Source organism: Arachis stenosperma, chromosome 6 (assembly GCF_014773155.1).
Source record: "Arachis stenosperma cultivar V10309 chromosome 6, arast.V10309.gnm1.PFL2, whole genome shotgun sequence".
NCBI classification, from domain to species: Eukaryota; Viridiplantae; Streptophyta; class Magnoliopsida; order Fabales; family Fabaceae; genus Arachis; species Arachis stenosperma.
The window spans coordinates 137636639-137660808 of NC_080382.1; the positions used below are offsets into that span (position 1 = coordinate 137636639).

The following is a 24170-nucleotide window of genomic DNA, read 5'->3' on the forward strand; positions in this document are numbered from 1 at the left end:
ATTTCAAGTCAGTTGGGATAATCGTCCTAGTAAAATCCTACAATTAAGGTTATGGAGGTCAAATCAAGTGAGAGATTATGACATTAAATACCAAATTAAGCATTTAAAACAATTCTCGGATCAAAGTCCACGTTTGTAAGTTATAGCCCCTAAGTAGAACACCACATTCCAAGTAAATCTCCAACATACATTACTCACTTCTTTCTATAGCTATCATTATCACAAAGTAATCATTGATGCCATTTCTCTGAACAATCTCATGACTAAATCACAGCGTTCCCTGTAAGTAAAATGCCTTTCAATTTGTGTTTCTTCCTCAATCCATCAAAATTCATGAATAACAATATTTTTCTTATTGTTCTTATTATCAAATTTGATTTACTTGATTTGTTATGATAGACATTAGTATTTTACCTTGTGAGATTCATTATTTTCTGTTTTATATTTTGTTAGTTAGAAAACGGTGCATGCATAAGAAATTGTACTAAAGAAGATTAAAGATGTCAAAGCAAGCAAGTTCATACGTACCAAAGAACATCCTCATAACTGGTGCAGCTGGTTTCATAGCCTCTCATGTCACCACTAGGCTAATCAACAAGTACCCTAGCTACAAGATTGTAGCACTTGATAAGCTAGATTATTGTTCTAACATCAAGAATCTACAATGTTGTACTTCATCACCTAACTTCAAGTTCATCAAGGGTGACATAGCTAGCTCAGACATGGTCAATCATCTCTTGATAGAAGAGGAAATAGACACAATCATGCACTTTGCAGCACAAACCCATGTGGACAATTCATTTGGAAACTCCATGGAATTCACCTATAACAATATCTATGGCACCCATGTTCTTCTAGAAGCATGTAGAGTAACAAATTGCATTAAAAGGTTCATCCACGTAAGCACGGACGAAGTTTACGGCGAGACGGATTCCGAGACTGACATCGGAAACCATGAAGCCTCCCAACTTCTTCCAACCAATCCTTATTCCGCCACGAAAGCAGGCGCCGAGATGTTGGTAATGGCTTATCATAGATCTTACAATCTTTCTACAATAACTACTAGAGGAAACAATGTGTACGGTCCAAACCAATATCCTGAGAAGCTTGTCCCTAAATTCGTCCTTAGGGCGATGAAGGGACAAAAGCTTCCCATCCACGGCGACGGATCCAATGTTAGGAGCTACCTTTATTGCGGCGATGTAGCCGAAGCGTTCGATGTTATTCTCCACAAAGGAATGATTGGCCAAGTCTATAACATTGGGACCAAGAAAGAGAGAAGTGTGTTAGATGTGGCAGAGCATATTTGCAAGCTTTTCAACATAAATTCAAAGGATGTTATTGAGTTTGTTCAAGATAGGCCATTTAATGATAAGAGATATTTCCTAGATGATCAAAAGCTCAAGAATCTAGGTTGGGAGGAAAGAACTCCTTGGGAAGAAGGACTAAAGTTGACAATTGATTGGTACAAAAAGAATCCAGATTGGTGGGGAGACGTGTCGAATGCCCTGAATCCGCATCCGCGCTTCTCAGCCACCAATCTGGCTGACGAAGCGCAATGGTCGTTTCAATGTGGATACTCAAGGCTAGGAAGGTCATTTACTGAAGTAGGACGAAATAAAACATTTGTGAAATTTTTGATATATGGGAAGACAGGTTGGATTGGAGGGTTGCTAGGGAAGCTTTGTGATGAAGAAAGAATCCAATGGGAGTATGGAAAGGGAAGATTAGAAGATAAAAAGTCATTAATGGAGGATATAAGTAGGGTAAAGCCAACACATGTGTTAAATGCAGCTGGAGTAACTGGAAGGCCAAATGTTGATTGGTGTGAATCACATAAAGTTGAGACAATAAGGACTAATGTTGTTGGGACATTAAATTTGGCTGATGTTTGTAATGAAAAAGGATTGTATATGATGAATTTTGCAACTGGTTGTATATTTGAGTATGACAAAGATCATCCTCTTGGTTCAGGCATTGGCTTCAAGGAGGAGGACAAGCCAAATTTCATTGGTTCCTTCTATTCCAAGACTAAGGCCATGGTAATGTCTCTAAACTTTTCATTTCAGTTTATCCATCAATCATTTTTGCTCAAAGTGTGTATGTCCCTAACTTCTGAGTGGAGTCCAAATATGTTCTTCATGTTTTAATTATTCTAATTTATCTTTAATATTTAAAATTGTTTCAATTTACCCAAGTAGTTAACAATGGAGGAATTTAAGGTTTGTATTGTGTCACATGACTCACATTCCAATTTTGTCTCAAATATTTAGATGTAATTTCAATGGACAAAAATATTATAAAAAAAAATGAAGCATTTATCATATTCCAATCACATCTAAATGTTTGAGATAAAATAATCAGAACATCTTCTAAAATCCTTTTAAAATGAATAAATAAAAAAAATATTTTTTTGGTAACAACTCATATGTAATTAATTATTTTATGTGAAGTTTATAATGGATGATTATTAGATAATAATTTAATTAAATATATTAAATGATCAAATAAATTTTAATTCTTAATCAAATTCACATAAAAATAATTGCACCTGAATTTCATCGTTCTTTAAACTAAATAAGTCCTAATTTTCTCTGGGGCTAGCTATTTGGTCTTTTTGTTACTGTGTAATACAAAATGAAATAATTTTAAAATGTTAAAAATAAAATGAAAACAATTAAAATGTTAGGATAGAACTAAAATATACCTCAAATGTGAAAGAATATAATAAAGTGAACATTGAATATTCACCATCAACATTCTTAAAGAAAAATGCTAAGTGGACAACACTTTTTTCTTATTCTTGCCTTGTATCTGAATCAAGAAAAGTAAACTTTCTATTTTTTATCACTAAACTAGTGTTTGGTGGAGAGACATGAACAAAAAAACTGAAACTGAGAGACAGAGACTAATATTTTATACCTAAAATTATAATTGATGATTATTAAATAATAATTTAGTCAAATATATTAAATTAGGGATCAAATTATAAAATGTTATTAAAGTTTCAGTCTTTATCTCTAAAAATTTTAGTCTCTTGTGTCCTTACTTTTTTAAAGTACTGAAATACTAAAATTTTGGAGATAGAACAAAAATTTTAGTATCAGTCTTTGAACCAACAAACATAATAAACTTATCAGTTTCTATCTCAATACCTCAAAACAAACGCTATCTACCCCAAAATCATTTTCCTTCTTTTAATATGCTGATTATGACATTTAATAATATGAAAAATATATATTTATAGGTGGAGGATCTGTTGAAAAATTACGAGAACGTTTGCACATTGAGAGTTAGAATGCCAATATCATCAGATCTTAGCAATCCTAGAAATTTCATTACCAAGATTTCTCGTTACAACAAGGTGGTAGATATACCTAACAGCATGACCGTGCTAGATGAGTTGTTACCTATATCCATTGAGATGGCCAAGAGGAACTTAAAAGGGATTTGGAACTTCACCAATCCTGGGGTCATAAGCCACAATCAAATATTAGAATTGTACAGGGACTATATTGATCCAAAATTCAAGTGGCAAAATTTTAATTTGGAAGAACAAGCAAAGGTAATTGTTGCTCCCAGGAGTAACAATGAAATGGATGCCTCCAAGCTCAAGAAAGAGTTCCCAGACATGCTCAACATCAGAGATTCCATTATCAAGTATGTCTTTGAGCCCAACAAGAAAACTTAATTAATTCAGGGCCTTATTATTAGATGGTGGAAATTCAGGTGCAGTTGACTTCATGTGAAGTTGATATCTGAGAATCGTTAGATAATTTGACTGATTTGACTAAATTTTCATCTAACGACTATCAGTTATCAACTTTACGTAAAATCAACTGTATCTGAGTTTTTACCTTATTAGACACAAATTTTGTACTCTTTATATATATGATACATGATGAGCTTGTAAGTTGTAACTTTTTTTTTCCCATTTTTTTTAATTTGGAGATTTGGACATGGCAATTCAAACATTTAATCACATTCATTTGTAATTTATAGTGTCGTTGTTTTTATATTTGATGGATTTACAAATGTTTAGTGGTTAAATATGGTTTGTCTAGCTTTTAACGCTAAGAAAATTATTAATTACTTAACTTTATTTATTATGTTAGATATGTAAGTTTGAGATATAACGAAGATAAAGAAAGAGTTTGGTGTGTAATTCTTTTAAATAAATCAGCCTTCATCATATATATTCATAAAATAACTCTTGCTAAATAAGACTTTTTAATTAGACATATCATCTTTACTAATTTTATATTTAGTATTTAAGAAAAGATTGAAAATTGTTCCCGGCATGACTTACGAGTTTAGCCAAAAAGATAAGGCAACAACTCTATAAAAAGAGAGATTCGCACATTTTCGAATATGATTATTTTTTACCCAAAAATCTCAATTTTCTATCTCAATTACTTTTTGATTTAGATATAGATATCACCTCCACGCCATTTTAGAACTTGCCGGCCATATATATCTGTTGTAGCAGAGGTTCTCTCGGATTATCAATAAATTGTGTTGAATTTGGAAAACTTAAATTATTGTAATGATGAAACATTATTAATATATTAATTAAAAAATTAAAAAATTATTATTTGTTTTAAATTGTTGGGCTGATGAATTTTATTTTGTGTACAGAAAATTAAAACAAGCTTTTAATTTAGGCTAAAAAGCAATATAAATCCAATATGATGTAAATGTAATCAGCCCATGTGCAACATTATTCCATACAATATGGTTGAATTATTTAAGTGGATAGCAAAAGATAATTAGGCCAAGATATTTGTGAATAAGACCAAAACAATTTTTTTCCTAAACCAACAAGCATTTGGTCCACAATTGAAAAAAGAAAGAATGGAAAGAGAAGTGGTTCCGTTACTCACTCTCTTTTCATGGTGGAATTCAAATTTTTATTAAATTGAATGAATGCATTGGTTACTGAAACACAAAATTTAATTTGATTAAATGCTCATATAGATAACCGAAGTCTACAATTCAATATCATTTAATTTTACAATTGAATGCTTTGTTTTTTCTCTTTGTTGTTTCGATCATTTCATTGTCAGAGAAGAAGATAGTAGCAAGAGCAAGTTATCAGAGAAATAACAGTGAAACTATGAAGAAGAAAAATGCTAGGTTGATAATGGCCTTTGCAAAAGGAAAATCCAAAGCATGGTGTGGCTAGATCTTTGCCATGGAAGGCAAGATTTCAAGAAGAAACTTTAAGATCTTCATGCCAAAAGTAGAAAAGATCGATCTTGGTCAGAAAAGAAGATCTCTGTGGCTAAAGCTCGTTTCTATTTTTGTTCATGTAAGAGAGAAGGTAACTACTGGAGCTACGAAGAGGAAGAAACAAATATGGAAAATAAGGAGCTGTCAAGGATCAGAGGTTCATCAAGGGTCAAAACTCTTTCTTGGAGCCAAATTCAAAATCAAGGGCTCAAAATGAAGTAGCTTGATGAGAAGGAATGAGAGAGGTACATGCATGTTGGTTCTGTTTCGGTTTTTTCTCTCTCTTCTCTCTGTCCAAACTGGCTGTTTGTTGGAGAAGATGTTGGTGGCTTGGTTGAACCGGTTTTAACCTTTGAAGCTTTCCCTTCTATAATAAGGGTGAACGGCCAAGAGTTAAGATAAGGAGAGAAAGCATAAGCTAACAGAGTTCTTCTCCTTCAATGGGTTTCATTTTATTTTATTTTCTTTAGTTTTGTCTGTCTGAGTCTCATGGTAAAAGGCAAATAGAGTGAGGTTTGTAAGAAAAAGCCAGTGAGAAGAAAAAGGTAGAGAGAGCAAAACTAAAAAAAAAGTCATAGATGTCTAAAAGTTTCTTTGTACATCTATATGTTGTGTTTTATGATCTTGTGGAAATTCCCTTACAAGTTGGGTTAGCACTTTGCGGTTGAAAGCTTAGTAGGCGTCCAAGTCAAGTTCAGATTTGGGGATAGAATCTGGATTTGTCCCATATAGGAATTGGTAGTTCCTAGGAAAGAATTGGTGTATGTAATCTGATGATTATAGTGAAATTTCGTCACAGTTGTGATGGAGACTGGATGTAGGCTACATTGCATTTAGTAGCTGAATCGGGATATTTCTGGGTGTGATCTCTCTTTCGCTTCTACTCCTATTCTGTTTCTGTTACGAAGAAGACAAAAATGAAAAATATCTTCTAATCAGTTACGAGATAAAAAGAAAATGTCTATTGACTTGTTATGAGACAAAAGCAAAAATATCTCCTAAAGTTTCTTAAAAAAAAAAATAACAATTAATACTCAACAAAAAGAGGCTAAGATTTAATCCTCATTCTCCTAGCCACTGATTACCATCAAATTATTTGAATAAATCCTGACATTGAATAAAAACCAACGTTTTTTAACAGGTTAATTAGTCCTTGTAAAACAAATCATTCTTTAAATTTGTTTTTTTTTTTAAATTATCAATCAAATTAATCTTTTAAAATTACAAATTAATCACTTGATTTTTCTGCCACTCTATTATTAAGCCAAATATGACTTAATTATGTATCATTATGTATGAACTAGTGTATTAATAATATCTAGGGATCTAACGACTCTTGTTTAACCAACAATTAATTAGCCTACAAAATAGCAGGTGAATAAATATTAAAGAGGAAAGAGAAATTTAAAGAAACAGAAGAATATTGGATTTTTCGGATTAAAAAAAAAGTTAATGATTAAATTAGTCTTTAAAAAATGAATTATTTTTTAAATTTGTCCTTGAAATTAAAGATTTTATCAATCAAATTAACCATTCAAAAATTATAAATTAATTATGTTTATTCTTCTGTCATTTTATTAACAAGTTCATTAACTATTAATTATATAAAAACATTAATTAAAAACATACATGATAACTAACACGTATGTATGAAAATTTATCAATTTAGTCTTTAAAAATTAAGATTTATATAATTATAAAAAAATTAAATTAATAGATTTTTATAAACATGTTAATATTCAATTAAACATGTCAATATCATATATGTTGTTGATTAACGTTTCACATCATTATTGAATGGTAGTGTTAACATAGTCATATATATTTGGCCTAATATTAATACACTAGATCAAAGTTTTCAAATTTATTTTGGCAGGTAGCTTATACCCATTAGTCCATTACACTTAAACAGTTAAACTACATGATATATTATAGTTTATTACTTGAATTTAGAGCATAGTAGTACATATTAGATAGGGAATCATCACTTGAAAATATACTTGACGATGCCTGGGAGATGACTGTTCATAGCGTAATCATCCCAATCAATCACTTTAGGATCAAAGTAAAACAAATCTGTCTCTGTCCCTCCTTGTCTTGCTGCCAATCGCAATTTCTCAGTGTTCATATCATCAAATCTGTGTGCCATAACATTATTTATTCTTTGTCCACCTTAAACTTCTTAACTAATTAAGCAATACAACTTTAATAATAAACTACTCATACACAGTAATAACTTACATGCCATTGAAGAACAAGTATGGCCTATAAAGCTCCACCAAGCGCATCACAGTTTGGATCTTCTTATTCATGTCTTGATATGTTCTCTCAAAATACTTGCAAAATGCTAAATTGGCTAGTTCAAGTCCCTATTACAGTTAAGTTTCAAATAAGTATTTGCCCATATTTTAATAGAATAAAGTAGAGAGTGAAGTGAGGATGACCTTCAACCAAATGAGGTAGTGAATGAAGAGATATCTCCGGAAGCTTTCCATGTTGGTAAAGACGGTAATTTTGGCAACCTTGATAGGTTTTCCATCTTTGTTTATCCAAGGTTTTGATGTGAAGTACCTGATTGCATAGTCTTGGAGATTGATATATCTAATGGGATTTCCAAGTGAGGAACACAAATGATATATGGCATTCTCACTTGGATGATCAGCATGAGCCACCATTGCTACTAATATTGCATTCACCACAATGTCTCCTGGAATCTGCTTGCACCAGAGCTCATCATCAATTTGGAATAAATAAATTAACAACTTTCATGCTACCTAATAACTCACCACATCTACAACTCCATTGATATTTCCAAGAAAGCATGTTAAGTTTCCCTTTCCATAAGCAACAGCTAAACTATCAATGGTTCTGCAACAAGAAGCAAAATTATTCGAGGTAATTGAAATATAAAATACACATTAAAAATAAGTTAAAGAGTTACCTTACACCTTCAACCCATCCCGGAAAAGGTTCTTTGATTGTACTTGTAACGATGGCAGGACGCATAATGACAACGGATAAATTTCCTTTCATTTCTTCCACAAGCATCTCTCCTATTGCCTTTGTAAATACATATGGATTCGGCCACCCATACACCTTTGCCCTAATCATCAATCATCAATAGTAATGATATAGAACAAAACACATCAATTATTATTATTATTATTACAAACTCTAGTAAAATTAAGAAAAAAATTATATAAATAGAAAAAATGCAAAGAACTTTTTTCTTTATTTTATTTTAGATCTTAAGCTTTTAATATATACACTTTCACATTTAAAATTGTCAAATGAAGTTTAAAACAGGACCTTTTTTTTGTAATTTTTCTTTCAAAATTACCCTTATGTTAAAAGATTATTTGTAAATAAAATGTGGGTCTAGACAATGGGAACTGAAGATTAAAGTGAAAGAGATGGAAGAAAAAGAATTTTGGTATGTTACTGCCTACATATTTGTTGGAAAAACAGAGAAAAAGGACAAACAAGGAAGCAAATAAATGCACAATAAATTATTAATTATATGATGTTGTTATTTTTTTTATGATGATTTAGTTTGAAATAAATATTATATAATATTTATTAAATTAATATTTAAATATAATATTTTATTAATATTATATGTAATTTTCAAGACATTAATTATATGTCAGGTCAATTTGAATTACTCAATTTTTAGGATATAAGTATTAAAAATAGACTCAATAAAATATTAAAATTAAATTTAAATATATTTAAATCTAACTTTGTGAGACCTATGTACATACCTAGAGCAAATAATTTAGAAATATGTGTAGCAAAAACTCGCTCCATCCGTTGCATTTTCATTCCTACTTTAAACTAAAGTTTAAAAAAGGAAACAAAGTACCAAACTAAAATTTGAAATGGAAAGAATACCACGTAATTAATGCTATGCATAGCGACGGGGATATTTTGATGAGTTTTGACCGAAAAATTCTTAATTAGTGGGATGTCGAGTATTTATGTGAATTTCAGGAACTACTAGGAAGATTTACTCGTGTAATGGGGTAAATTATAATGTTTATATTTATTTATTAATTAAATAATAAATTATTAATAAAAATTATAATAACAATGTGTGTATCAGTGTATGTATTATCAGTGGGTAATTATTTTTCTTAAATTTAAACATATGAAACAGCTTTTATCTACGACTCAAAAAGGTAATTGTGGAGAGTCTTCCATAAAAATACTTACATTTTTGCTGGGGATTATCTGTTATTGAGTAATTGATTTATCTACCTTAAATATGATTGAGAGATGTTTTATTGATGAATTGAGATTGAGTTGAATAATTCGAACCATGAGTTCTCATAAATGTTGATTGATCTTTCACTGCCCATTTTCTATCTTATACTTTTTTCTCTAGTACTTTTCTATCATCCAACAGACTTCTTCAAGCCTATGATCGGTTCTATCTTTGTTTTATTTTTAGAAAAGATGAACATCTATAGAAAATTAAGATTATTTGTTACTAATTTTTAACCTTACTTAGTTAGCATAGTTAGGTTGAAGGTCTTTAAATTTTTAAAGTTTATTCCTCCTATCTTCTTGTTTCAGCAAACTATGTCCTATCTTATTCATCTTTGCTTTCTTTTCTTGTCCCGTTGTCCCCATCAAACTCCATGATTTTTCTCTACAACTCTTCAATTATTGTGTCGGAAAATTTGAAACAGTTTAACGTGTAGCCACAACTATCTTTATTAACCCCTTCCTTCTGCTCATTAATAGTAAAGATATTTTCCAAGATTGCAATCAATCTCTTTTCCACCTTATTCTTAATGTATGAAAATGTACATTTGTCGGATGTGTGTACCACGACCAACAGATCTAAATACTTGTTTTGATTACACGTATGAAGAATTTGTAGAGTATGCATGTGCTAGTGAATCTCAGGTCTAAGTTGGAATGTTTAAACTAAAGAAAGTGGAGGATTTATTTAAATTCACTAGTTGTCCACTAATATCACCATAGACTTTCAGCACCTTAAGTAATCTCTGACATCCCTGCTATATTGCCTTACAAAAAAAATCGAATCATCTGCAAAGAATATATGGTTGATTTTAGGATATTTAGAATTAAGTCTTACACTAGATATCTCTTGTCTCTGCTCTCTTCTATAGAGCAGAAGAGATAACTTTTCTGCACAAATTAAGAAAAGATAGGGGAAGAGAGAGTCGTCTTGATGCAAAACCCCGAATAGTTTAAATAAACCATAGGATTGACCTTCCTCAATAATAGAGTAGGATACCATAGTGATACATTCCTTCATCCAACCAATCTATTTATCGCAAAACCCAGGTCTTTTCATAAGGTCCCAGACAAAGCAGCATTCCACTTTATCATATGACTTGCTCATATCTAGCTTAACTGCAATTTCATATTCACCATTGTACTTGTTCTTCAAACAGTTCATAAATTTATGAGTTATGAGCATATTGTCGCTGATTAGTCTGCCTTTAACAAATTTGTACTTTGATTGTTACTAATGATTCTATTAAAGACCCCTTGCATCTGGTGAATTAAAATTTTGGAGATGATTTTGTGGAACGCACAGCTCAGACTAATCAGCCATATTTGTGTCGTGTTTTCTGCATTTTGTGTCTTGGGAATTAGGCATATTTAGGTGTGGTTGTGGCTGTCAACATTTTTTTTCCTGCGTAGAAACTTTTGATTACATCAATCACATCCTTCTTGATGATCTCCCAAAAGTGCTGGAAGAATTTGGTTGTGAAACCATCTTCACCTTGTGCTGAGAAGGGAATGTTTGAAAAAGTGGTTGTCGTGATCTCTTTCTCCGATACTCTTCTTGTTAGTTTTCTATTGGTGTCCTCTTCCACCTTTTTTCTCATAGATTGAAGTTTGATATTAGCATCTCTCAGGTTTGAGGCTGTGAAGAGATTCTCAAGATACTCCTAGGCTATCTAAGCTATTTTCTCCGACTATGATTTATAATGTTCTTGGTTATCTTGTAATTTGTCGATTTGGTTATTCCTTCTTCTATCTATTGAAATTTTGTATGAAAGAATTTCGTATTTTTGTCACCCCATCTTAGCTTTTAGACTCTAATTGATTTCTCCCTCTAATACATTTCTTCCATCACGTAGGCCTCAGTCAATTCTCTCTCTAGCTCCAGAATTCTCTGTCTATCTACCCTTACTCCTTCTCCTTTTATTATCTCAAAATTTTTCTTTAACTCTGTTATGAGTTTTTGGGAATTGTTTAGGCTAAACTTTTGCTACTCCACCAACATATGTCTATATCTTTTTAGTTTGTAATGCAATTTAAACATTGGAGACCCTTCTATTATAGTTAGTCATGCTTCTTTTACAATATTTGCCACTTTTTTGCTTTCACACTATCGTTCTTGGAATAGAAATTTTCTTTTTGATCTTCTCACCTCACTATCAGAGACTAGCATCAGTGGGATGTGATCTAAGCATATATCTTCCAAGTGAAGAATGGAAGCTCTTGGGTAGCTGGTTCGTAGAGAAAGTGATCTCAAGCCTCTATCTAGTCTTTCACAAATAAGATGATCCCCGAAGTTCCTATTGTTACACTTGAATTTCCTCTCTACATATCCCAACTCAACCATCTCTCATTCGTTAGTGAAGCTATTGAAAGAGTCAATGGAGGAAGTCGATTTCATTCTCCCTCCCTCTTTATGAAAATTTGAGATTGCATTGAAATAACCAATTGCCAAAAAAAGTTCATCATCTCCCTTTAATTTCTAATATTTTTTTGAATTGTTCAACTCTTGTATTTTTTTCGGAGTGCAAATATACTATTACAACTTTTCAATTTTTTTGTAAAGTTTGATCAGCCCAAGTAAAAAAATTAATTAGTCTTTTGAAAGCAAAATAGTTACTTCCACATTGTCTTTCCAAGCAAGAACGAGACCTTATATGTTGTGCCCCACGGCTCCACACAATAACTTTGCCTGAAATCAGCCTTATCACAATGTTCTTTAACTATCGAAAAAATATTTTTTTTTGTTTCACATAGAAACATTATGTCAGGAGAATGGAATTTACAAATCATTTTTCATGTTGTACATGTGAACTATTAGAGGATTCTTCAAATCCTGACAATTTCACATCATCATCTTTATGGACACTTAGGTGTTATTTGTGAGGTGGCACCCTCTCTCTCTATATTAGATTCTTCTCTTTGTCTGAGTATTGTTTCTTATGATTGCTTGGATTCTGGGTTTTTGTGATCTTTTAGCACTTGTCACCTTAATAAAGCTTCTTCTAGCCAATTGTTTTATAGCATATCTTTTATTCAACTGTTGTTCTGTTTTGTTGATTTATTGCACCAAAAACAAAATTTGTTGGTAGGTCTTTTATGCTTCTTCTTTCTCCATGTATTCAATCATTGGATATCCCTTGCATCACCTCAGAATTTCGGTTGTAACATGCGGATTCTTTAACAAGAACAAGTGATTGTGAATTAGTGATGCTCTCTCTCTTCTCATCCTCACCTCCGTGGGTTCTTCTTCCTTTAGACTTCATTGAAATATTAGAAAGATTGTTAATGAGATTTACTAGAATTGGCTGATGTGGCCTAGAATGTCTACTTTCTTCTCTTGTACCTCTGTTTTGGTTTCTGTTATCTTTTATTGCTGTTTCACTTTTTTTCTCCTTGGTCAAATTTTAGCCAATCACCCCATTTTTCTTCTTTAACTTCTCCTCTAATTGAATCTTCAATTTAGATGGTGCACTCTCGTGTTTCATGGCCTATGTATCCATAATAGTTGCAAAAGTTACCGATTCTTTTGTATTTAAGTGAGACAATTTCCAGCACCTTTTTGTTAGGATAAGTAATCTTGAGTGTTCTCTTAAATGGTTCTGTAATGTTGAGACTAATTTGGATCCTGCCTTTCATATAAAAGAGATCAGCATCCAAGACATCTCTAAGGCTATATTTGTTTACAGAGACGGGACACTGAGACAGAGACACAGAGATACAAAATCGTATTTAATAGATAAGACATGGATAGAGACATTGTATCCAGAAATATTGAATTAATATATTTTGTGTTCATCTTGATAGGAAGAATATAGAAATACTAATAAGAGATATAATTTATTTTTTATTTTTTCTTTCACTATTCTTGTTAATTTTTTACAATTATAATTTTTATTATTATATTTTTCTTTTTAAATTTTTTGAATGAAAAAAAATAAAAATAAATTAAATTTTCATAATTTGTTTTATTTTATCACCAAACAAAATATAAAAACACTAAATTCTATATTTCTGTCCTTTATATCTTATTCTCAGTGTCTTATTATCTTATCTGTTCTCAGAAATAAACGTAATCCAAGAGAACTCCCTAATTTTCATGTCAGTTCTTTTGTTTTGTAGTGCTTTGATAATCCCTGTATTTAAATCCAAATTGAGACTTTTGAATATTCTGCATCTTCTACTGCTTTATCCTTTTTTTTATGACTTAAAAAAAAAATAAACAACAACAAGAAAGAAAAAATAAACAAGAATCTGTTTAAGAAAGACAGTGCCGTTGAATACTACTCAAACTCTTTCCAAGGCAACGGAAGCTCCACTTGGGGAGAAAAGGTCCTCATTGCAGTCTTCGCCATGATGTCTGCTACTGTATTTGTATCTCTCAAGATCAACCGAAGATCAGCACACCATTTCCAAAATATGATATCTCGAATTTTTAACACTAAATTATCAATAAACCCAGAGCAATCCTGTAAATTATTGACCATAGTAAAAGCCTCCACACAGTCTGTCTCACATATAATGTCTCTTTGTTTTGAGTCTCATGCTAAAAGAAAGCCTCTCCAAATAGCAAACAACTCTCCTTACAAAATGCTACGACTCTCAATTGTTCCCACACAGTCTTGTTGCTACCTTCCCTTCCAATCTTTGCTAACACAAGCAAAACCAACTCGAGCACCATTGCTAGGATAGCTAGCATCACAATTAATCTTAAAGGTACTGAGGGGGGAATCCAAGAGCCACTAATGGTGGAGGGGATAGACAGTCGTTGCAACTCAAAAATATTTCGGAGCTCCTTTTCCAAGGACAAAACCATACCAATGGCCTTGTCTGTGGTCCAATGCTCATGAGGATGAAAGATCTCGTTATTCCTCGAACGCCAAATCCACCAGAGACCAGAAAAGAATCTAAAGGGGTGCTGTTTGTTGTTATGTAAGAACCAACTCATTAAATCCACTGGTTGATCGGAGATCCCTAAAGCTTGCCAAACTAGTTGGGATTTTGGACAATCCCAAATACAATGTAAAACCGATTTCTGACCTGACAAACATCGTAGACAGCTATCCGTGTGCAAAATGCCCCTCATAAAACAAAATGCAGCAGTAGGAAGAGCCTCTCGAAGACATAGCCAGGCCAAAAATTTGTGCTTTTCCGGAACATGTTGACGCCAAAGCTAAAGCCAATTACCCCTATCCTCCCAACTAAACATCTTCTTACTGAGCCACAAATAACCACTACGAGCATCATAAACCTTTGAAGTCGCACCAGTCCAACACCAACCGACCTCTGAACCAGCTTGAACATCCGGATTGTAAGAGTTAATGTTGCTCTGCAGAGAGTGATTCAGAGGAGAATAGATATTCTCAAGGTTTCACTGTCCAGATGACCAAAGGTCCAAAATCTTGAGATCCGAATAAAAAATGTGAACATAATCCATCTCCTGACACAGCTGTCCCTCTCTTCTCCATTTAGAAAACCAAAAGTTCTGTTTCAAATCCCCAATACACCAAATAAAACCTTCCTTCAAGATATCGCAAGCTCGACATATACTCTTCCAAACATAAGATTTTCTTCCTCGAGACCAACTGAAACAATCATCCTTAAAAGAATGGTATTTTTCTGTCAACAGTTGAACCCATAGCTTGTTCGGATGGTGAAAAAGTTGCCACGCTAGCTTTCCAAGAAGAGCAATATTAGCACAAAAATGGTCTCTAATTCCCAGACCTCCAAACTTCTTAGGGATGACCAACACTTTCCAATTAACTAGATTCAAGCCTCTACCATCAGCTTGACCCTTCCATAGAAAGTTTCGCATCATGGATTCTATCTTATTAGTTACCCCTTTATCCTCCTCCTACTGTTTTAAATTTAATATGTAATTTTTAAATATTTTTATTTATCTTAAAGATTTAATTAATATATATTTAAAAAAAGATAAAATTATTAATTAAAAAATTCTTATAAAAAAATGTAAAATTAAATTTTTAATATATTTTTTATGTATTTATTAATACAAATAAATTTTGAAAATTCTATTAGTAACAATCTTAATTCTTAACGTATAAATTAAGTAGCTAAACCCTTACTTAAAAAGCACTTAAGAATGACTCGATTTGACTAACCTGCTAATACCAAGGTCCTTCATAGCTATTGTGATTTGTTTCTGTGTGGCCCCTTGCTTCTGTAGCTCATCTAATTTGTCACACACCAATCTCTTTTCAGCATCAATGTCTAATCCAGGCACATCTTTGAAGTTATATGGGGTCTCTAATATGAGTCCACCTTTCTCACCGCATACATAAGCTGATGAGATTAAGGAGCCACAATCGTTATGTAAGGCACGTATCAAGAAAATAATAAAAGTATTAAAATTAAAAAATTGTTGTAACTTTTATTAATTATACAAATTATAGTTTTTTGTTTATTATATTTTATTGTCCATGGTTCAAATTTAAAAATAACTTACTAATTATATTAACTTTTTTTAAGATTATAAAAATTAAAAACCCAAAACCTATTGATTTATCTATTTTTTTACCTATAATAGCATATTTTTTAAAGTGTTGTATTCCTTTTTTTTAAATGCATATAACATGTCATTTTGTAAAGAGTATTGTGCTTACTTACTACTCTTTTCAATATATTTTAACTTATCAAATGTATTAAACAATTTAATTAAGTATACATTAACCTGTTGACAGGTGGACCAGCACTTTCAGTTTGCTACATTTTTTGGCAAAGTTTATGATCTGCTTCACTCCGAAGACATTTTGGTCTAACGCGATGTCATATCTGCATTTTTAAGAGAATTATCCCAATTAATGCAGTTCGTTTATAATCTAACGAAATGATTGGATAAATTAATTTTAATAAAAAAATTAAAATATAATAAAATAAGACATTTGAGACAAAAATACAATATTTTAAATATTAAAAAAATAAAATAAAATTTAGTCCAAATATTATCTGGTGTAAATATACCTTTCGTCAAACCTAGTGGTTGCAGCTGCATTAACAATAACATCTACTTGATTGCAAATCTCTTCCTTTAGGATCAAATCATTCTTCAAACCCAACTCCTCACGAGAAATGTCCCCAGGAACCGCTGTCAATTTTTCTGATATAAAGGGCTCAAAATTTGTACCCATCTTTTCTTTTAGCAAATTAAACAAGTCCTTTCCTAAGATCTGCAACCAAAAAGTAAACAAATATTTAGCATGTATATAATAAGATTAGTTTGTGTCTTGTTCATATATTCATCGAAATATAAATTCAATATTTACTTCGTAGTTAATTTTTAATTTATTCAAATGAATCATCATATCTAAATCAATTAAATTTTTGGATTATATTTTACTTTATTTAAAATTAATTAAAATAAATATATTAATAAATAAAAATGTTAAATAATTAATTTTTTCTAACAACACCAAACAATTTTTTTAAATTATATTATTTATCTTTAACTTTAGATTCTAAACTATAAACTTCTAACCTTCGATTCTAAATTATAAATCTTAACACTAAAGTTAGTTAATATTGACTAACTAAAAATTAATGTTCTATAATTTTTTAAATGAATACAAGTTTAAAATATAAAACTAATATTTAAATAAAGACATTTTAATAATATAGCATTTAAAAAAAATTATGAGAAGTACATGATGTCCCCAGTCCCAACTAAAAAGAAAAATGAGAAATTAAACCAACATTAACTTGCACATATAATAAAGCGAAAGTTATATAATGCATTTTAGTATGTCTATCTTATAATGACCGTGGTAACTATAGTATTCAAAACAATATTTGAATAATCACTATAATTATTATAAATAAATGGTGAAAACTCAGGTGAAGTCGATTTCAACTTCACGTGAAATCGACTTCACCTGAGTTTTCTCCTAAATAAATTCATATTAGAATTCACAAAGTTGCATATGTTGAATTGTTCGTTTACCTCATTATGCAAGCGATGAGCAGCAGATTCGGCGTCTCTGGCTCTTAAGAGAAGAAAAACCTTCTTAATATTTGGTTGAACCCTTAATATCTTCTCGAGAAAAACTGAAACCATAAACCAATTCAACACATGTTCAGTATACAAGAAAAAAAAAAATCATTTATTTATGAATTGAGAGAAAGAGAGTGAGAGGAAACACACTTTTGGCTAGAAAGCCTGTGGCTCCAATCACTAAAATGGTCTTGTCCTCAAGAAACTGGAGCACACTTCCAACCTCCATTTTGGATTAAAAATATATGAAAAGTGCAGAGAAATTAACCAATATAATGTGCGGGTGTGGTGAATTGGAATAATAATTCACGTACGGACTCTAAGCCATTTATAAATGCGGAGAAACAATTACAGTGAAGAACATTTTTTCCTTTCTTTTTTTTTTCTCCCCCTCCATTTTATCCAATGATAAATGAAGAAATTAACTAGCTAGTAGCAAGTGCATCTTCAATCAATAAACTGACTTTTATTATTTCTAAGAAATCTTATTAAATATGTAATTTTTATCCAACCAATCTATATACAAAAAATAAATTAAATAATATATATTTATATATAAATATAAAATAACTAATTTAATAATTAATTTTTTATGTATATATATTATTTTTTATTTTCACCGCATAAGAATTTAAACGCTCCATTTTTATTTGGACACATGTAATAATAGTCTAGGATATGTTAATCTCCATTAATCAGGTTCTGAAAAACAAAGACCGACAGTTTGAAAATTCAACTGATGAATACACCCATGATTATTCAATTAGAATAACTGAATTATGATAAATTAACATATTAAATCATAAATAAACACATAAAACACAAATATAAATATATAAATAATTGTTTGTAAATATTTTTATAATTTTTTTATGTCTTGTGGGCGACTGATAATTTTTGGTTTATCTAACCATTAATTTTATACATAACAAATATTTTTTAATTAAAAATACATTAAGCTTAATAATTCCATTATGCTTAAATTAAACTCATTGAAAATGGCAGGACCCATATGCCACTAGCCCATAATTCTGTCGCACGTAACCCGCTCAATCCTAATTCTATTCACTTAATTACGCTCTAACATTATTCAGCCACACCTTAACCCTAACTAGTAACTACTTAACTCAACTCTCTAGCTCTACCTTCCATGAGGTGAGGGTTGTAATTTCATCTTCCTTCTCTCTCTGCTGCATGAGGAGCAGATGGAGTGACAGCGATACCAAGAGATCAAAATACTTTTGCTTTTCTCTTTTTCTTGGCCAAAAAATTAAAGAACGTCGTTTTCGTATTTTCTTTTTCTTTTTTTCTCATCATATCAATACATAATTGATTGTTTGTATAAAATTTAATACATAGAAAATTAAACGGTTATGCTTTATGTACAAATATTTTTATAATTAAGTCCCAGACACAAGTCAACAACAAAAAAAAAGAAGACATAAATGTGCATCATTTCTCTATTTTCACACTTTTTCAACACAAGTTTTTATTAAAAATCACAGAAGTTTATTGACATAATATATAAAATTTTGTACATAACACAAATTATTGATATAGCTTAAAAACTTTACACATAGTATCGAATTTTTTGTTGCAAATATATTTGTTAATTGGATGAGCTAGGATGAGTTAATGTTTTGAGTATGTAGTTCTTTAATAATTTGTGTTCTATGAACCAAAATTTTTATATTATGCACTAAACCAAAATTTGTGTTGTACGTATTTTGTTAGTTGAATGTCAATATATTAAGCATGTAATCTTTTAAAAATTTTTATGTTACACCAAAATTTGTGTTATACACTAAAATTTGTGTTGTGTACCGAAATTTCTGTATTATACGTATTTTATTGATTAGGTGTCAATGTTCTGCATATGTAGTCATTCAAAAATTTTTGTATTGTACACTAAAATTTATGTGTTGTGCATCAAAATTTATGTGTTCTAATTATCTGAACATATATAAAAGAAAAAGAAGATATAGACTACGATTTATGGTCACGATTTTTTACCGTGGCCTATTCTCTCATGGCCATAGGTCTATGTTCACGGTTTTTTTATCTATGGTCACGGTTTCTATGGTCACGGTTTCAATTTTTAAATTCTGACACTTTAGGTCACATTTTTTCACTGTGACCATAGCCTCTATGGTTACCCCTCCTTAAAACCGTGACCATAGCTTCTATAGTCACATCTTCTTAAAATCGTGACCATAACTCTATCTATGGTCACAGTTTTTTGCCGTGACCATAGTCTTTATGCTTATGATCACTCCACCTTAAAACCGTGACCATAGCCTTGTCTATGATCACCTCACAAAACCGTGACTATAGCCTATTTTGTTTTATGAGATTTAAAATTTTTTTAAAGCATAATCACATCCCAAAATAATGATAATCACAAAATAAATCTAAAAATAAAAAAATAATAATCAACAATTAAAATAAATTGTGATTAAAGTAACCAGTAGCTAACATATCAATATAGTTAAATGAATAAGATGGAATAAAGGAGGATGAAAAAAAAAAAATTAAATAACAATAAGAAGAAGACAACGGTGACTGTAGTGATGATAACAATGACAATGATATTAAACAAAGAAATCCACAAAAAAAAAGACGACAATAATAACAAAAAACGAGAAAAAAGAAGAAAGAAAAAGAAATAACAGTAAAAAGAAGGAAAAAAAAAAAACAACAGCATTTGCGTGTATATATATATATATGCACGTACGTACCAAAGAAAAAAAAGCGCGTGATAACTTAATTAAAAACTTAGTTAAAAAAATCGCATGATAACTTAGTTAAAAACTTAGTTAAAAAAACCTTTGAACGCCTCATTTTGTTGAGTTTTTACCTACGGAGCCGGTTCTAATTCGAGAACCCCCAAATTTTAGTTACCATTATTTTGCTTAATGATATGTTAAAATGGCATTCTAAAGCCATATTGCAAACTAGGCTCGAAAAAATTATACTTGCAAAGAATTCATAATTAAGCAACACTAATCATATTCAACAATGGGAACTGAACCATCCCACAAAGCCAACAATATCCTATCCAAAGGCACACACAAACAAAACCCCTCTCCCCCTTCTTAAAAAAAATGAAACACGGACATACACTTAATTGAGTTGTCGAATCTATATCTCAAACATATTTTAGATACAGTATTCATTTAATACATATATTTTTTATATTTAACTATGTGTTGATAAAAAAAATACAAAGAATACTTCTTTAAATATACTTAAATATTATCAAGTATCAACATATTAAACTTTATTTTTAATCTATATTTTAAAATAAATTTAAAAAATATATTATTATTTATTCAAATAAAAATTTATTTTCAGTATTTGATATAATTAAAAATACAAAAAATAATTAAAATATTAATTTATATTTTAATATTAATAAAATATTAAATATTATTACATTCTGTCTACAAAATATTTCATATATATAGCATGTGCATAAGCTTTATAAAAAATTAAAATTTGTGTATCTACATGTTCTACTATTCTAGGTCGTATTCTATATTAGTGTCACGGTCAGTACTTCATAAAAAACAAGCCATCTAAAAGGAATGTGTGCATCGTATGGTTCATTAGGAATAATGATCGTTGAAATAATGGACCATGACTTGGCGTCTTGGACATGCAAGTAGTAATGGCGAATTTGTGGAAGCGGTGAAGCCCTGAAGGCATGAACAGCAGATCGATGATAGTCACAATCAAAACTTGATTATTTTTAGCATTTTTAAAGTAAACAGAAAGGAAAAGATTCAACAAAGAAAATAGGAATAATTCGAAAGATAAAACCAATAATAAAGAGGACGTAAAAAACATTAAAAAGTTGACAAAAGTAGTTAGTAGTCAAATAATTTCTTTATTAAGATAACGTGGCACCACAAAAATTTCCAACAACATAATAAGCATGTGTTTCAGAAAATGATTTTTGAAAAGAGGGTAAACAATGATTTTTAAACATATGTTTCATGAGATAAACCCCAAAATGGTCTCTGAGATTGGCATTTTGTACTGAAATCGTCCTTGAGATTCCAATTGCACCAATTACGTCCCTGAGATTGAAAAAAAATGTACCATAGTAGTCCCTGATCCATTTTCCATTAACGACGTGATGACATGGCATGATGACGTGGATTGTAAGTGATACGTGTCACTTCATGATTTGGCCACGTGTAATGGTAGGATGATGTGGTGACCAATGACACGTGGCATGCTGACGTGGATAGTTGTGCCACGTGTCACAATGTTATTTGGCCACGTGTCCAGTTGTGCCACGTGTCACAACAGTATTCGTCCACGTGTCATCCATTATGCCATCGTTGTATGTGCACTAAATTAGTCCCTCACTTTGCATTAAGTGACTCATTTTAGTCCCTGAAATTGAATGTCGTGCACCAAACTAGTCCCTTCACCAATTTTTTCTCATTTTTTTAATTTAAAATTTTAATATCTTGGTACAAGTGCTTTTATAAAAAAATTTAGGATTTTAGTTTTAATTATATAATTTTTTTAATAATTTAATATTGGTAAATTTTGTAATATATAAGTATGTTATTATAAAAAAAATAATTATATGATTTCTTAGACACATTTTTTTCATAAAAAAACATGTGTTTTTAACAAGAAATTAATAATTAAAATAAATATTTTCTTCTTATGAAATACACATTTTCGTTATGTATAAATGAGCTAGATTGAAGGCACTTCAACCACCCTCACTACCACTTTTGATCTCTGTAGTCTAGACGAAAGAAGTCGGAGATGATAATGATGGAAGCTTGAAATGCCTTCACGTCAACTCTAAGACGGCGGCTATTAGAGGTATCCGTAAGAAAAAAATATTTTATAAAAGTATTGAAAGAGGTTGGGGATGGTAGTGAACGTGCTTGAAAAGCTTTCACGTTAACTCCAAGTCGGCGAATAGGGTATTCGCAAGAGAAAAAACATTTTATAAAAATACTTTTATTTGAAGAACATGTGAAAAAATAGAATTGAAATTAATGCATTCAAAAATATTGAGAATTTTGAATTTATAGAAAAAAATGAGAAAAAATTGGTGAAGGGACTAGTTTGGTGCACGACATTCAATTTCAGAGACTAAAATGAGTCACTTAATGCAAAGTAAGGGACTAATTTGGTGCATATACAGCGATGGCATAATGGATGACACGTGGACGAATACTGTTGCGACACGTGGCACAACTGGACACGTGGCCAAATAACATTGTGACACGTGGCACAACTATCCACGTCAGCATGCCACGTGTCATTGGTCACCACATCATCCTACCATTACACGTGGTCAAATCATGAAGTGACACGTGTCACTTACAATCCACGTCATCATGCCATGTCATCACGTCGTTAATGGAAAATGGGTGAGGGACTACTATGGTGCATTTTTTTCAATCTCAGGGATATAATTGGTGCAATTGAAATCTCAGGGACGATTTCAGTGCAAAACGCCAATCTCAGGGACCATTTTGGGGTTTAACTCTATGTTTCATTCGATTAAATGACCCACTTGTTAAGAAAAAGTAATATTAATAATAGAGTAATATCTAATAGATTAATGATGATAATAGAGTTAATAGTCAAAATCATTCATAAAAGATACTCCAATTTTCATTTTAATTCCTAAAAGATAAAATTAATCAAAAGGGTCCCCGAAAGATACTGACGTTGGTGGAGTTCGTCTTTCCGTCATCTCAGTTGCTGAGGTGTGTAACGTTTGCTGAGGTGGAACGTTAAGTTATAGCATGGCACACTCCAGCGTGGCTAACGTTAATGCTGAGCAGATAAGTTTGTTTATTTTGCTCAAATTAGTCCCAATAATGTTACAACCCTAATCCCAATCTGAAGCATAAATGTGTGTGATTATCCTAGTAGATGACCCTATATGTTTATTCAGTCGCTGTCATGATGAATGGAAGTCATGGCGGTGACTTGGCATCTCAGTTTCTTGGTAGCCATGGTTCCAACTCTTCTATGCGACGGAGGAGGAAGATCAAGGACCAGAGTTGTTTTTGCAGGTTCAAGAAATCTGGTACAAGAGAGAATACAGATAGGCTGTTCCACACTTGCACAAGATACTCGGTGATTTAGGGTAAATTAATTTTGTTTTTCATTTTCCTATGTCTATTTTGTTGGGCAGTTGAAATTGATATTTTTTCTGAAAATATTCAGAAGGGAAGCCACTGCAAGCTCTTTAGGTGGGGTTGATGATGATGGGTATGAAGCAGGGGCAGAAACTGATGTAGAAGTTGATGGTAACTATGATGAATGGAGATTGAATATGTCATGGAGAGTGGGTAGCTTGGATGGTGAAGTTAGAGCAATGAAGATGCTAATAATGTACATCTCACTTGCAATGATTATGGTTACTGTCATTTGTGAATCACTTTTGTTCACATGTATCTCCAAGTAAAACTACAGATGGAGTGTTATGTTGTTGTGCTTTAGGGGTGTTGTTAGAGCTTTGAGATTAAATTAGTTGATATGTAATAATGATGTGACTTATGAATGAAATTAGGTGTTCCAGTTTGATAGTGTTTAAGTCAACATAAACTTGTCCTTTGAGCGTGATGGATTTCATTGAAAATATAATATGGTGATGTTTGTAACACAAATATAA

The 24170-nt window shown here is 31.3% G+C and overlaps 2 protein-coding genes across 3 annotated transcripts; one reads left to right on the forward strand and one right to left on the reverse strand.

Moving 5' to 3' along the window:
* The first annotated feature begins 500 nt into the window (after positions 1 to 500).
* Positions 501 to 3691, forward strand: LOC130934761 (trifunctional UDP-glucose 4,6-dehydratase/UDP-4-keto-6-deoxy-D-glucose 3,5-epimerase/UDP-4-keto-L-rhamnose-reductase RHM1-like). The gene is made up of 2 exons (XM_057864298.1): positions 501 to 2042; positions 3248 to 3691. The coding sequence occupies exons 1-2, from the start codon at positions 501 to 503 to the stop codon at positions 3689 to 3691; spliced, it is 1986 nt and encodes a 661-aa protein (XP_057720281.1).
* A 3330-nt stretch (positions 3692 to 7021) lies between these two features.
* Positions 7022 to 17953, reverse strand: LOC130936532 (fatty acyl-CoA reductase 3-like). Of its 2 annotated transcripts, none has more exons than XM_057866618.1 (10): positions 17657 to 17953; positions 17456 to 17559; positions 16480 to 16685; positions 16190 to 16290; positions 15621 to 15801; positions 8174 to 8335; positions 8019 to 8088; positions 7677 to 7946; positions 7474 to 7601; positions 7022 to 7370 (listed from the first exon to the last, which is right to left on the reverse strand). In XM_057866618.1, exons 1-10 carry the CDS (start codon positions 17733 to 17735, stop codon positions 7217 to 7219), a joined length of 1455 nt encoding a protein of 484 aa, XP_057722601.1. In that variant the 5' UTR covers positions 17736 to 17953; the 3' UTR covers positions 7022 to 7216. The 2 variants fall into 2 exon arrangements, with proteins under 2 accessions (XP_057722601.1, XP_057722600.1); XM_057866617.1 differs by having other exon boundaries at positions 8019 to 8100.
* Between the last annotated feature and the right edge of the window lie 6217 nt (positions 17954 to 24170).